The 14,741-nt window shown below is 43.3% G+C and overlaps 1 protein-coding gene across 4 annotated transcripts in view; it reads left to right on the forward strand.

The window, feature by feature from the left end:
- The window catches only part of RFT1 (RFT1 glycolipid translocator homolog), a gene marked incomplete at both ends in the record, with an annotated part of 58,588 nt that overhangs the window by 12,142 nt on the left and 31,705 nt on the right, over nt 1–14,741 (forward strand). For 2 of the 4 annotated variants that reach the window (XM_080714955.1, XM_080714956.1), the window contains 3 exons: nt 948–1,137; nt 2,829–2,930; nt 11,336–11,473. In XM_080714955.1, coding sequence (XP_080571081.1) covers nt 948–1,137; nt 2,829–2,930; nt 11,336–11,473 — 430 coding nt within the window. The remainder of the gene's footprint in view (nt 1–947; nt 1,138–2,828; nt 2,931–11,335; nt 11,474–14,741) is intronic. The other 2 variants (XM_080714957.1, XM_080714958.1) reach the window with 2 other exon arrangements.

Below are 14,741 nucleotides of genomic sequence, written 5' to 3' on the forward strand. Positions count from 1 at the left end.
CGTGCGCCACCACGCCTGTCTCTATTTTATTCTTTATTTTTGAAACAGGTTCTCACTGAGTCGCAAAGGGCCTCACTAAGTAGCTGAGTCTGTCTGCGAACTGTCTCAGCCTCCCAAATGCTGGGCTTATAAGCATGAGTGACTACTCCTGGCTGTTTCCTTGCATAACTTCTGTTGCCTCACAGAAATGACTATCATAGGGCTGGCAGAAGAATGGCTGTCGACCATCCAGTCACATTGCAGTGTTCTGTGATACACATGTAAAAGTCTACTATGCAGTGGACTGTTGGTTATTGGGGTATAAAAACCAGCTCTGTTGTCTGTCAGTCATTCTAAGCACAAATAACAGGCATTTTCTTTCTGAGAATTTTGTTTACTGATTTAGTATGACCAGTGGATAGGAGTGTAGGCTTTTTTTTTGTTTTGTTTTTGTTTTTTTGGTGGTACTGGGGTTCCTGGAAACCCTTCTACCTCCGGGCTACAGTCCCAGACCTATTTTATATTTTTATTTGGAAACAGTGTCTCTTAAACCAGCGTGGCTGGCTTCGAACCTGCACGATCCTCCTGTCTCTGCCTCCCAAGCGCAGGATTACAAGCGTGCGCCACCACGCCTGGCTGAGTAGGCTTTGAAGTTGGATCAGGATTGAGTTCTGCTTCTGTTCTTCATGACCTTGGGAAATTACCCAGTGGCTGTCAGCCTGTTTCCTCATTGTCTAAGTGGGGTAGTGACCAAGGATCACTGTGAGGGTCAGTGAGATAAAAGGCTTGAGTCATGGTGCCAGGCATGTAGGTAGTGCCTGTATTACCACTAACAAACAGCTCTGTATTGTGGTAGTTTTTTTTTTATGATGACATTTTTTTTCTGTTCACTGTTATATTTTAATGTGTATGTGTCTTTAAAATATAGAAACATAGTATATTAAATTAATTTTTTCTCATTCTTCTAGAGTTCCCCTGGGTGTGTTTTGGTCCCTGTTCCTGGGCTGGGTCTGGTTGCAGTTGCTTGAGGTGCCTGATCCTAATGTGGTTCCCTACTATGGACCTGGAGTGGTGCTGTTTGGTCTCTCAGCAGTGGTGGAACTTCTAGGAGAGCCCTTCTGGGTCTTGGCCCAAGTACATATGTTTGTAAAACTCAAGGTCAGTGTGCTTTCATTATGGACAGGAAGTGTGAAGAATAAGGGAAAACATGGTATTAAAAAATGCTTTAAGGCCGGGCGTGGTGGCGCACGCTTGTAATCCCCGCACTTAGGAGGCGGAGACAGGAGGATCGCGCAGGTTTGAAGCCAACCTTGCTGGCTTAAGAGACCCTGTTTCCAAATAAAAATATAAAAATAAAATAGGTCTGGGAGTGTAGCCCGGAGGTAGAAGGGCTTTCAGGATCCCTAGTACCACCAAAAAAAAAAAAAAAAAAAAGCTTTATACATAGGAGGCTTAGACAGGAGAATTGCACTTTGAGATCGGCTGTAGTTACTTAGTGAGGCCCTCTTGCAACTTAGTAAGACCCTATTTTCAAAATAAAAAATAAAAACTAGGACTGAGTGTAGCTTAGAGGTAGAATGCCCCTTGGTTCAGTCCTCAGTCAGTCTCTCTCTCTCTCTCTCTCTCTCTCTCTCTCTCTCACACACACACACATACACACACACACACACACACACACACACACACACACTTTATAGGAGAGAAAGATTTTTCCCTTCTTAAACCTAAAAATCTGAGCTGCGTGTGGTGGCGCACGCTTGTAATCCCCGTGCTTGGGAGGCTGAGACAGGAGCATCATGCAGGTTCGAAGCCAGCCTCAGCTGGCTTAAGAGACCCTGTTTCCAAATAAAATATAAAATAGGTCTGGGAGTATAGCCTGAAGGTAGAAGGCCCCTGTGTTCCATCCCCAGTACTACCAAAAAATAAAAAATAAATAAATTAAACCTAAAAATCTATTTGGAAAAGGTATGATGGTTCACACCTCTAATCCCAGTACCTGGGAGACTGAGACAGGAGGATTTCAGGTTCAAGACCAGCCTCAGCAACTTAGACCCTGTTTCAAAATAAAATATAAAAAGGGCCAGGGGTGTAGCCTGGTGGTAGAATGCCCCTGGGTTCAATGCCCAGTACAAAAAAAATTAATAAAAAGGAAAGAAAAAAGTAATATGATCAGTTAAATTTATTCACATGAAGTTTTCGTTAGATGGGTGAGCTAAAATTTATCTCTGCAACATAACAGATGAAAAACAGGGTTGCAAATAAGGAAGTTCCTAGTTCCAATCAGAATTCAGGAGAACTATAAAGCATTTCAGATTTTTTTTTTTTTTGGTGGTACTGGGGGTGGAACCCAGAGGCTTTCTACCTCGGGACTATACTCCCAGACCCATTTTATATTTTATTTGGAAACAGGGTCTCACTAAGTTGCTGAGAGCCTCACTAAGTAGCTGAGGCTGGCTTCGAACCTGTGCGATCCTCCTGTCTCAGCCTCCCAAGCGCGGGGATTACAATCGTGTGCCACCACGCCCGGCTGAGCATTTCAGATTTTTAATGATTCTATTCAGTGTACATAAATTCTGATTTTTCTCTCCCTCTTTTAAAATACATTATTTAATCTGTACAAAAGAATATATGCATATATGATATAATATACTTGTGTAAATTTCACAGCATAACATGTACAAGATGCTTGAACCTACCATAGACCCAAGAAGTAAAATATTACCAATGCTTATGTCCAGCCATGTCCTGCCTTCCTTCCTAGGACTGTCCTGAATTTTCTGTTTGTCATCTCTTTTTGTCTTTACTTTTCAATACTGCTTCTAAAGTACACCTTTACCACATGTCTGCAGGTGATCGCTGAGAGCCTGTCTGTAATCCTCAAGAGTGTCCTGACAGCTTTTCTTGTGTTATGGTTGCCTCATTGGGGACTGTACATTTTTTCTTTGGCCCAGGTAAGAGTCACAGCTTTGCCTTTTTACATAATCTGTCTTTATCTGTTTTTTTCTTCTTGTCCCCACTGTGTTTTACACTTGCCTTATTCATGCACACAAGGAGGCTGGGGAGGTCAGAAGGCCTGCCTTGGCACTACTTCTCTGGCTGACATGTCTATCCTGTTCACACATTGATACCACTGTTGTCCACATCAAAAATTCCTTTTTGAGCAGATGTGGCGCCCATTTGTAATCCCAGTACTTGAGAGGCTGAGACAAGAGTATCACGGGTTTGTGGCCAGCCTCAGCTACTTAGTGAGGCTCTCCACAACTTAGTGAGACCCTGCTCCAAAAATAAAGAGTAAAATAGGGCTGAAGGTGTAGCTCAGAGGTACAATGCCCCCGGGTTCAATCCCCCAGTAACACACACACACACACACACACACACACACACACACACACGCCTTTTTGGGGTTGGTAACAGTGGTTCATACTTATAATCCTATTATTTGGGAGACTGAAACAGGAGAATCACAGGTTTAAGGCCAGGTTAGCAATTTAGCAAGACTCTTGTTCAAAATATAAAACGTAGCTGGGTGTGGTGGCGCACACTTGTAATCCCAGCATTCGGGAGGCTGAGACCAGAGGATCATGGTTTGTGGATAGCCTCAGCTTCTTAGTGAGGCCCTCCGCAACTTAGTGAGACTCTGTTTCAAAATAAAGAATAAAAAATAGGGCAGGGGTTGTGGCTTGGAGGTCAAATGCCACTGGGTTCTATCCCCAGACACACACACACACACACACACACACACACACACACACACACACACACACTATGTATGTATGTATGTACGTACGTATGTAAAAGGTCTGGGGTTATAACTATAGCTCAAAGGTAGAATGTCCCTGGATCTATCCTAGCACCAATTAAAAGAAAAAAAAAAAAAAACCACTCAATTCCCTTTAGGTGTTCTGTGGGTAGGACCATAGCAAATGGTCTTTGTTTTGTTTTGTTTGTGGTATTGGGGGTAGAACCCAGGGGCTTTCTACCTCAGGGCTACACCCCAGCCCTATTTTATACTTTATTTGGAAACAGGGTCTCACTAAGTTGCTGAGAGCCTCACTAAGTAGCTGAGGCTGGCTTTGAACCTGTGTGATCCTCTTGTTCCGGCGTCCCAAGTTCTGGGATTACAAGGGTATGCCACCATGCCCTGCTAGTTCATATCTATTTCTCGCAAATGATTTTTGTTTTTGGTGGTACTGGGGGTGGAACCCAAGGGCTTTCTCCATGCTATACTCCCAGACCTATTTTTTATATTTTATTTGGAAACAGGGATTCACTAAATTTCTGAGAGCCTCACTAACTAAGCAGCTGAGGCTGGCTTTGAACCTGTGCAATCCTCCTGTTTTAGCCTCCCCAAGTGCGAGGATTACAAGCGTGCGCCATGATGTCTGGCTTCGCAAATGATTATTGATTGCAATGTATGGAAGAGAAAAAAAAGTCACTAGGGGTGGGAATTAAATTGAATAAGTATTATTTTCCCTGGAGAAAACTCTGCCAAGCCAGTTTTAAATTTAGATTGAAATCTCACATAATTCAGAGAAAATGTTTCCAGTCAGAGAGGGTACATTAGCAATTTTTATTTCATTTCCCTCTCATCTAGTTCTAGTTCATATCTATTTTCTTTTCTTTATTTCTATTTTGTGTGTGTGTGTGTGTGTGTGTGTGTGTGTGTGTGTGTGTGTTGGAACCCAGGGACTTACCTCTGGGCTATACTCCCAGACCTATTTTATATTTTATTTGGAAACAGGGTCTCACTAAGTTGCTGAGAGCCTCACTAAGTAGCTGAGGCTGGCTTTGAACCTGTGTGATCCTCCTGTCTCAGCCTTCCAAGTGCTGGGATTACAAGTGTGTGCCACCATGCCCTGCTAGTTCATATCTATTTCTTTCTTTTTAATTAATTAAAAATTTTTTTTTTTTTTTTGTGGTGGTACTGGGGATGGAACTCAGGGGCCTTCTACCTCTGGGCTACACTCCCAGGCCTATTTTATATTTTATTTGGAAACAGTGTCTCTTAAACCAGCTGAGGCTGCTTTGAACCTGCGCAATCCTCCTATCTCAGCCTACCAAGTGCGGGGGTTACAAGCGAACGCCAGGATGTCCGGAAGTTCATATCTATTTCTAATAAAAACATAACTAGAGTACAAGTGCTATTTTAAAAAATGAAACCTAGCTATGGATGGTGGCACTCTTCTGTAATCCAAGTACTTGGGAGGCTAAAACAGAATTATAGGTTTGAGGCCAGCCTCAGCAACTTACCAAACCTTGATTAAAAATAAATAAAAAATTATTAGTGATGATTTATATGAAATTCTTTTTTGTATCATGAACAAAAATGACACATTTTATGAAACACAGAAGAACTAGATTTAAAATTAACAAAATAAGAATAAGAATTGCCCACAAAAATAGTTTGCAAACAGTTGCATATTTTAGAGAAGTTACCTGTGGCTATTCTTTACCACATTTTATTGGATCTAGAACTACAGTTATCATCATCATCATCATCATCATCATCATCATTTTCATGTACTCACTAGTAGGATAGGAAGGCCTATGAGACACACCCAGTTATGGGCTGAATCTTCTTAGAAAAAACTCGTGTTTCTGGTGTTATAGCTCCTACCCAGCATACATCATAGGTCATAGTGCAGTAAGGCTAATTCTGAATTTATTTTTTTGTTATCATAAGACTTCTGAGTCTTCTTCTATGGGACATTTACTGTCTGTATTTGTGAGAGGTCTAGGAACCAGTACTATTTTATAGAACTGGGTAAGTCCCACCCAGGGGACTGGGATTCCCCTTTGTCAAACTGCTTCCTAGTTCCTTTTTAAACTTGCCCCTTGTCCTGTGGCATCATATGTTAAATAAAAGTGGTCACTTCTGAATAACTCTTGTAACTGAACAATAAAACGACAAATCACTGGGCATGGTGGTGTGCCGCATGCTTGTGATCCTAGTACTTGGGAAGCTGAAACAGGAGGATCTCAGGCTCGCTGTTAGCCTCAGCAATTAGTGAGGCCCTCTGCGTTTCAAAATAAAATAGGGCTGAGGGTGTAGCTCAGAGGTAGAATGCCTCTCTGTTCAGTCCCTATTAACACACATACACACACACACACACACACACACACACACACACACACACACCCATTCAATTAAAAGTAGGCAAAGAGCTGGGCATGGTGGCACAGGCTTTTTAATCCCAGTACTGGGAATTGAGAAAGCTGAGAAAGGAGGATCACAGGTTCCCGCCAGCCTCAGATACTTAGGCCCTCTACAACTTAGTGAGACTTTGTTTTAGAATAAAGAACAGAGCCAGGCTTGGTAGTGCAGCTTGTAATCCCAGAATTCTGGAGGCTGAGACCGGAGGATCGCAGTTTGCAGAGAGCCTCAACTACCTAGGCCCTCTGCTACTTAGTAAGGCTCTGTTTCAAAATAAAGAATAAAAAAAAAAAAATAGGGCAGGGGGTGTAGCTTGGAGGTTGAATACCTCTGGGTTCTATCCCCAGACACCCCCCCCCACAAAAGTAAATAAATAAAGAATAGGAATAGGAAATAAGAATAGGAAATAGGGCAGGGGATGTAGCTCAGAGATAGAATGCTTTAAAGATTAATCTCCAGCACCAAGAAAGAAGAGAGAGAGAGAGAGAGAGAGAGGGAAGGAGGGAGGGAGGAAGAGAGAGAGAGAGAGAGAACGAACAGTGGGCAAAGAATTTGAGTAGACAATTTCCAAAGAAATGGCCAATAAGCACATAAAAGATGTTCAACAGCGTAGTCATTAGGAAAGTACAAATCAAAACCATGGTGAGGAGCCGGTCGTGGTGGCGCACGCTTGTAATCTCTGCGCTTGGGAGGCTGAGACAGGAGGATCGCGCAGGTTCAAAGCCAGCCTCTGCCGGCTTAAGAGACCCTGTTTCCAAATAAAAAATATGAAATAGGTCTGGGAGTGTAGCCCAGAGGCAGAAGGCCCCTGGGTTCCATTCCCAGTACCACCAAAAAAAAAAAAAAAACAAAACCCATGGTGAGACACACCCATAATCCAAGCTACTCAAAAGGCAATGGCAGAAGGATTACAAGTTAAAGGCCATCCTGGGCAACTTATCAAGACCCTATCTCAAAATAAAATTAGAAAGGGCTAGGAATAAGCTGTGCATGGGCGTGCATGCTTATAATCTCAGCTTTTGGGAGGCTGAGACAGGAGGATCACGGTTCGAGGACAGCCTCAGGTACTACTTATAGTGAGGCCCTTTGCAACTCAGTGAGACCCTGTTTCAAAATAAAGAATCAAAAATAGTGCTGGGTGTGTAGCTAGTAGGTAGAATGCCCCTGGCTTCCATCTTTAGAACCAAAACAACAACAAAAAAACTTAGACCCTCAGTAATTTAGTAAGACTTTTTTTCTTTTTTGGTACTGAGGATTAAACCTAGGGGTATTCTACACTTTCAGCACTTTTAATTTTGTGTTTTAAAACAGGATCCTAAGCCGGGCATGGTGGAGCATGCTTGTAATCCCAGCATTTGGGAAGCTGAGACAGGAGGATCCTGGTTTGAGGACAACCTCAGGTACTACTTAGGCCCTTTGCAACTAGTGAAACCTTGTTTCAAAATAAAGAATAAAAAATAGAGGTAGGGGTGTAGCTCAGAGGTAGAATGTCCCTGGGTTCCATCCCTGGTATCCCCCCCACCCAAAAAAAAAAAAATCAGGTGTCTGAGAGTCTCACTACTTTCTGAGGCTGTTCTTGAACCTGTGATCCTTCTGTCTCAGCCTTCCACGTACTACAAATGTGCTGGCTGTGAGACCCTATTTTTGTTGTTGTTTTTTTAGGTACTAGGGATGGAACTCCAGGGGCATTCAACTTCCCAGCTACACCCCTAGCCCCTATTTTTTATTCTTTATTTTGAAACAGGTTGTCACTGAGTTGCAAAGGGCCTCACTAAATAGCTGAGGCTGTCCTCAAACCGCGATCCTCCTGTCTCAGCCTTCCAAATGCTGGGATTACAAGTGTGCGCCACTATGCCCGGCTGAGACCCTATTTCTTTTTTTTTCCTTTTTTCTTTTTTTTTTTTTTGGTAGTGGGGATTGAACCCAGGAACATTCTACCTTCAGACTACCCCACTTCCAGCGTTTTAATTTTTTTTTTTTTATGTTGAAACATGGTTTAGCCGGGCGTGGTGGTGCACGCTTGTAATCCCCGTGCTTGGGAGGCTAAGACAGGAGGATCGCATGGGTTCGAAGCCAGCCTCAGCTACCTAGTGAGGCTTTCAGCAACTTAGTGAGACCCTGTTTCCAAATAAAATATAAAAAAGGTCTGGGAGTATAGCCTGGAGGTAGAAAGCCTCTGGGTTCTACCCCCAGTACCACCAAAAAAAAAAAAGAAACATGGTTTTGCTAAGTTGCTGAACCTGAGGCTGGTCTGGAACCTGTGATCCTACTTTCTTAGCCTTTCAAGTGCTGGGATTACAGGCATAGTCCAACTACACCCAGCTTGTGAGACCCTATTTCAAAATAAAAAATATAGGCCAGGAGTGGTGGCACATGCTTGTAATCCTAGTACTTGGGAGGCTGAGACAGGAGGATCTCAGGTTTGTGGCCAGCCTCAGCTACTTAGTGAGAACCTGTTTCAAAATAAAAGAATAAAATAGGGCTAGAGGTGTAGCTCAGAGGTAGAATGCCCTTGGGTTCAATCCCTAGTACTGCAAGGAAAAAAGAAAAAAAGACCTTGTGTGCAGCTTGGAGGTAGAACGCCCCTGGGTTCAATCTCTAGTACTAAAGAAAACAAAAAACCCAGGAAATAACAAGTATTGTTGAAGATGTGGAAGAATTGGAATCCTAGTACATTTCTGCTGTGTATGTGAAATGTTAAACCTGCTGTGGAAAACAATATGGCAAAACTCAAAAAGTTAAACAGAGCCAGTTGTAGTGGCGCATACCCATAATTCCAGCTACTTCGGAGGCTGAGGCAGGAGGCTTGCAAATGTTTGAGGACATCGTGAGCAACTTAGTAAGATCCTGTCTCAAAAAAAAAAAAAAAATTTCCTGTGATACTAAGGGTTGAACCCAGGGACATTCTACCTTGAGCTGTACTCCCAGCACTGTTTTATTTTTTAGTTTGAAACACGGTCTCACTCATTTGCTGAGGCTGACATCAAACCTGTAATCCTCCTATTTTAGCCTCCCAAATACTGGGATTACAGGTGTGTGTCACCAAGTCCAGCAAAATGAAAAAAATTTTAAAAAGGGTTGAGGCTGTAGCTCAGTAGTAGAGTGCTTACTTAGCATGTAGGTTCAATCGTCAGTACTGAAAAAAAAAGTTAGATAGAAATATCCTATGACCCAGCAATTTCTAGAAAATTGAAAGGAAGCGTGCAACAAAAGTTCATATGTGAACACTCAGAGCAAGACAGTTTATACTAGCCAAGAGTAGAAGCAACTCAGCTGGGCATGGTGGCGCACGCTTGTAATCCCAGCATTCGGGAGGCTGAGACCGGAGGATCGTGGTTCGCAGACAGCTTCAGCTACTTACTGAGGCCCTCTGCAACTCTACTAGGCCTTATTTTATTTTTTATTTAGAAACAGGGTTTCACTAAGTTGCTGAGAGCTTAACTAAATTGCTGACGCTGTCTGCAAACCTGGGATCCTCCTGTCTCAGCCTTGCATGTATTGGTATTACAGGCGTGCACCACCATTCCCAATTTTTGGTTTCTTTTTGCAGTAATAAAAGTATTCTGGAATTAGATAGTAGTGATGGGTGTACAACAGGTTTGTGTACCAAAAGCCTTGAATCATACATTTAAAATGACATACATATGTATATATTTTTTGGTGGTAATCGGGTTCCTGGAAACCCTTCTACCTCCGGGCTTCACTCCCAGACCTATTTTTTAAATATTTTTATTTGGAAACAAGGTCTCTTAAGCCAGTGAGGCTGGCTTCGAACCAGCAAGATCCTCCTGTCTCCACCTCCCAAGCATGGGGATTACAAGCGTGCTCCACCACACCTGGCCAACATATTTTTATTATGTGAATTTTTCCTCAATAAAAATGTGGGGAAGAGCCAGGCATGGTGGTGCACGCTTGTAATCCCAGCATTCGGGAGGCTGAGACCAGAGGATCGCAGTTCACAGACTGTCTCAGCTACTTAGTGAGGCCCTCCTCAACTCAGTGAGACCCGGTTTCAAAAGTAAAGAGTAAAAAAATAGGGCAGGAGGTGTAGCTCAGAGGTCAAATGCCCCTGGGTTCCATCCCCAGACCCGCAAAAATTAAAAAATAAATAAAAATAAAAGAATAAAATAGGACTGGGGGTATAGCTCAGAGGTAGAACACCCCTGAGTTCCATCCTCAGTACCCCCCCACCGACACATACACACAAACAAAATCACCTGTAGGTTGTCACTGTTTCCCTGAGGTTCTGGTCATTTGGAAAGTGAGGAGAGGCAGAGAAGGGCACTTATCTCAGAGGGTAGTACGAGAGTAATATGGCTCACTGCAATGCCGCTTGTGTTCCGAGGGCTTGCAGCCTGAAAGGCCAGTGGATGGTGGGCCCTGTCCTTGGGCATGGGTGGGAGTGGCATGCATAGGAGCCTAAACCTGCTAAACTGTGGTGCCTCTTTGTCGTTGTCATGTGCCCTTTTATAGAAATGTCCTTGGTGTGGCCAGGTTGATAGCTGGGCCTGGAGGTCCCAGCCATTGAGCTGTGCCCTGCCATTCTCAGGAGGGAAAGGGGCTAGGAAGGAGCTTGTGAAAAGGGATCCTGGATACTCCTCTCCAACCTGCAAACAAAAGCCTGGCTTCTGCTTCTGGCCAGAAGCTGCTCTTTTGTCCTGAGTAGGTGGTGGGAGAGTTGGCCTCTTATTGCCCGACGATTTCCTCCCCCATCCTGGAGTCGCGCTTGCCCTGCCCTGCACAGGGTGGAGAACAGAGAGCCAGTGGCCCATCTCTGCTCTGTATTCACAATGACAGATTTCCAGGGTTAGTGGGAAACTCACAGGCCTAAATGATGGTGCGTTCCTGGCCCTGAGCACAGTCAGGATGCCTGGATCTTCACAGTGCCCTGCGTAGGTGGGGAGCTGCTGCTTTTTCTAAACACACACGTGAGAACTTATCTGACATTGTGGCCCTTGCACTGTGGCTGTGTGTCGGGGAAGTTACGTTCTCCCAGGTAAATATTTGGAAAACTGCGTGGAGATGCCTCAGTGGAGCTGGGTCCGAGTGAATGTTTTCCAGAAGCTGAGGCACTGCTCAGTAGAAAGGGCAGTAATTAATTCAGACACTTCCATGTTTTGATTGGCCTTTGAACTCAAATTTATAGGCATATCATAATTTAAGTTGTATTAAAAGCTTAATATCAACCTATTATTTTTTCAGCTTTTCTATACTTCAGTGCTGGTGCTCTGCTATGTTGTTTATTTCACCAAGGTACTGAGTTCCCCAGAGTCAACCAAGCAGCGAACTCTTCCTATCTCCAGAATTACAGATCTGTTACCCAGTATTACAAGAAGTAGAGTGAGTAATACATTTTGTCTCTTACTATTTTTAATTACAAATAATGGTTATCCTTGAGATAAAGAACCAACAACTGGTTTATTGTTATAGTAGGAAAGGGGTGTGTGTGTGTTCCTGGGGATTGAGCCCAGGGCATTGAGCATTGCTAGGCAAGTATTCCCCCACTAAGCACATCCCTTTGCACTTTTATATTTTTATTTATTTATTTTTGTGGTACTGTGGATTGCATGCAAGGTTATTCTACCTCTGGGCTATACCTTCCACCTAATTTTATTTTTTATTTTGAAACAAGGTCTCACTAAGTTGCTGAGAGTGGCCTCTAACCTGTGCTCCTCCTGTCTGAGCCTCCAAAGTACTAAAATTAGCGCCGGGCGTGGTGGCACACGCTTGTAATCCCCGCACTTGGGAGGCGGAGACAGGAGGATCGCGCTGGTTCGGAGTCAGCCACGCAGGCTTAAGAGACCCTGTTTCCAAATAAAAAAGTTAAAAAATAGGTCTGGGAGTGTAGCCCGTGGGAGTGTAGTCCGGAGGTAAAAGGGCTTCCAGGAACCCCAGTACCACCAAAAAAAAAACAACAAAAAAACAAAAAAAAAAAAAACAAAGTACTAAAATTATAGGTGTGTGCCACTACACCCAGCCCCAGCCTTTTTTTAAATTTTATTTTGAGACAGGGTCTTGCTGAGTTTCTTAGGCTGGCATTGGACTTGTGGTCCTCCTGCCTCAATTTCCCAAGCACTGGATTTACAGGTATATACTACTATGCCCAGCAGAAAGATAATTTTGTACCTCATATTTATAGAGAGCTTGCTATACTGTAGGCCACAGTTTCCAAATCTTAGCACTCGTGACATTTTGGGCTGGAAAATTCTTTGTTGTAGGGACTGCTCTGTGCACTATAGATTTTTTTTTAATTTTTTGGTCCTGGGGATTGAACCCAGGACTATTCTTCCTCTTAAGCTACATCCCCAGCCCTATTTTATTATTTTATATTTATTTTTTATTAATTAATTTTTTTGCGGGTCTGGGGATGGAACGCAGGGGCATTTGACCACTGAGCTACACCCTCTGCCTTATTTTTTATTCTTTATTTTGAAACAGGGTATCACCAAATTGCAGAGGGCCTCACTAAGTAGCTGAGGCTGTCTGCAAACTGCGATCCTCCGGTCTCAGCCTCCCGAATGCTGGGATTACAAGCATGTGCCACCACACCTGGCGTTATTTTATTTTTATTTTGAAACAGGATCTCAATAGGTTGATGAGAGTCTCACTACTTGCTGAAGCTGTCCTTAAACCTGTGGTCCTCCCATTTCAGCCTCCCAAATACTGGGAGTAGAGGTGTGCGCCATCACGTCCAGTTTCAACATTGTTTAAACTGTGCTAGGCCCTATACCAAATGCTTTACATACCTTATCCATTCTTACAACAATTTTGAGAGATTGGCACTGTTACCATTTCTATTTAGAGTTGAACTAAGACTTAGCAAATATCTTCCCAAGGTTAGGGGTAGCCAGGTGTGGTGGCACATGCCTGCCTGTAATTGCAGTACTTGGGAGACTGAGACAGGATGATTGCAGGTTCAATATTAACCTCAGCAACTTAGACTCTCAGCAACTTAGTGAGACCCTGTTTCCAAAAAAAAAAAAAAAAAAAAAAAAAAATAGAATTTGTGGAATCCTTTTACCCAACTCTTCTTCAAGGAAAACTAGATATTGTATGTCAACGCTACATATGTTCTTAGTTGTTAAGAAAATGTTCCAGACAGGCATGGTGGCGCACACTTATAATCCCAGTACTTGGGAGGCTGAGACAGGAGGATCTGGGTTCATGGCCAGCCACAGCTATTTAGTGAGACCCTCTGCAACTTAGTGAGACCCTGTTTCAAAATAAAGAATAAAGCTAGGTGTGGTGGCACATGCTTGTAATCCCAGCATTTGGGAGGCTAAGACAGGAGGATCGTGGTTCGAGGATAGCTCACTACTTCGAAAGGTCCTTTGCAACTCAGAATCTGTTTCAAAATAAAGAAAAAAAATGCTGGGGATGTAGCTCGAAGGTAGAATGCCCCAGGGTTTAATACTCAACACTGAAAGAAAGCAAGAAAGGAAAGAAAGGAAGGAAAGAAAGAAAGAAGGAAGGAAGAAAAAGGGAAAGAAAGAGGAAGGGAGGGAGGGAGAGAGAGACAGAGAGACAGAGAGAAAGTAAGTCCCATTCTTGTTGGGCGTGGTGGTGCACGCTTGTAATCCCAGTCCTTGGGAGGCCGAGACGGAAGGATCGCAGGCCCAAGGACAACCTCAGCAACCTAGGGAGACCCTGATTCAAAACATAAAGTAACAAGGGCTGGGGGTACAGCTTGGAGGTAGCAAGCCCCCAGAACTTAATCCCCAGTACCACAAAACAAACAAGAAAATAAATAAATAATAAATTAAAAAATAAAGTGAGTCAGAAAAAAAAAAATGTTTCATTCTTACCTGACATTCAAGTGGATTTTACCTAATCTAAATCATGACAGTTTTTGATGCCACCATGCCTCTTGTGCAGGCTTAGATGGTTAGGGCTCCAGATCACTTTTCTTGCTGGGAGCTTCTACCATCTGCCTACAGAGCAGGTATGAGTGCAGAGAAGTCTCTCCTCTAAGGCTACCTGGTGCTCACCTTCCTGGCCAGCTTTTGTACTGGGCCATCCCCTGTGCCCAGCAGTGTTTGGGAAAGGACTGTTTGAACTGTTAATGTAAGCAAAGAGCGAAAGTACTGAAAAAGGCCTATTAAGTCTTATTCAAAACTGTCTCGAGCGCAGAACTCTGAACCTTAGTTTCTTTATCTGTCAAATGGGATTAATAATAAAAATCAGTTGGGCATGGTGGCACACGCTTGTAATCCCTGCGCTTGGGAGGCTGAGACAGGAGGATCATGCAGGTTCGAAGCCAGCCTCAGCTGGCTTAAGAGACCCTGTTTCCAAATAAAATAGAAAATAAGTCTGAGAGTGTAGCCCAGAGGTAGAAGGTCCCTGGGTTCCATCCCCAGTACCACCAAAAAAAAAAAAAAAAAAAAAAAAAAAAATAATAATAAAAACCATTCCTTCTTAAGTTTGTTTTGAGTGCCTAATGAAATGGGGCATATAAGGTGCTCAATACTGTGGCCTGGCACAAGTTTGTATAGTCTTGCCACCACCATGACACTGCTGCTCGGATAGCAGAGCAGGCCCTGCTAGAGGACCCTAGCAAGGTAGATACTGATGCCAGTGTTGAGAGCTCAGGGGTTTAATATGTCAGCCT

The sequence above is a fragment of the Muscardinus avellanarius genome (genome assembly GCF_963383645.1).
Source record: "Muscardinus avellanarius genome assembly, chromosome: 18".
Taxonomy (NCBI): domain Eukaryota; kingdom Metazoa; phylum Chordata; class Mammalia; order Rodentia; family Gliridae; genus Muscardinus; species Muscardinus avellanarius.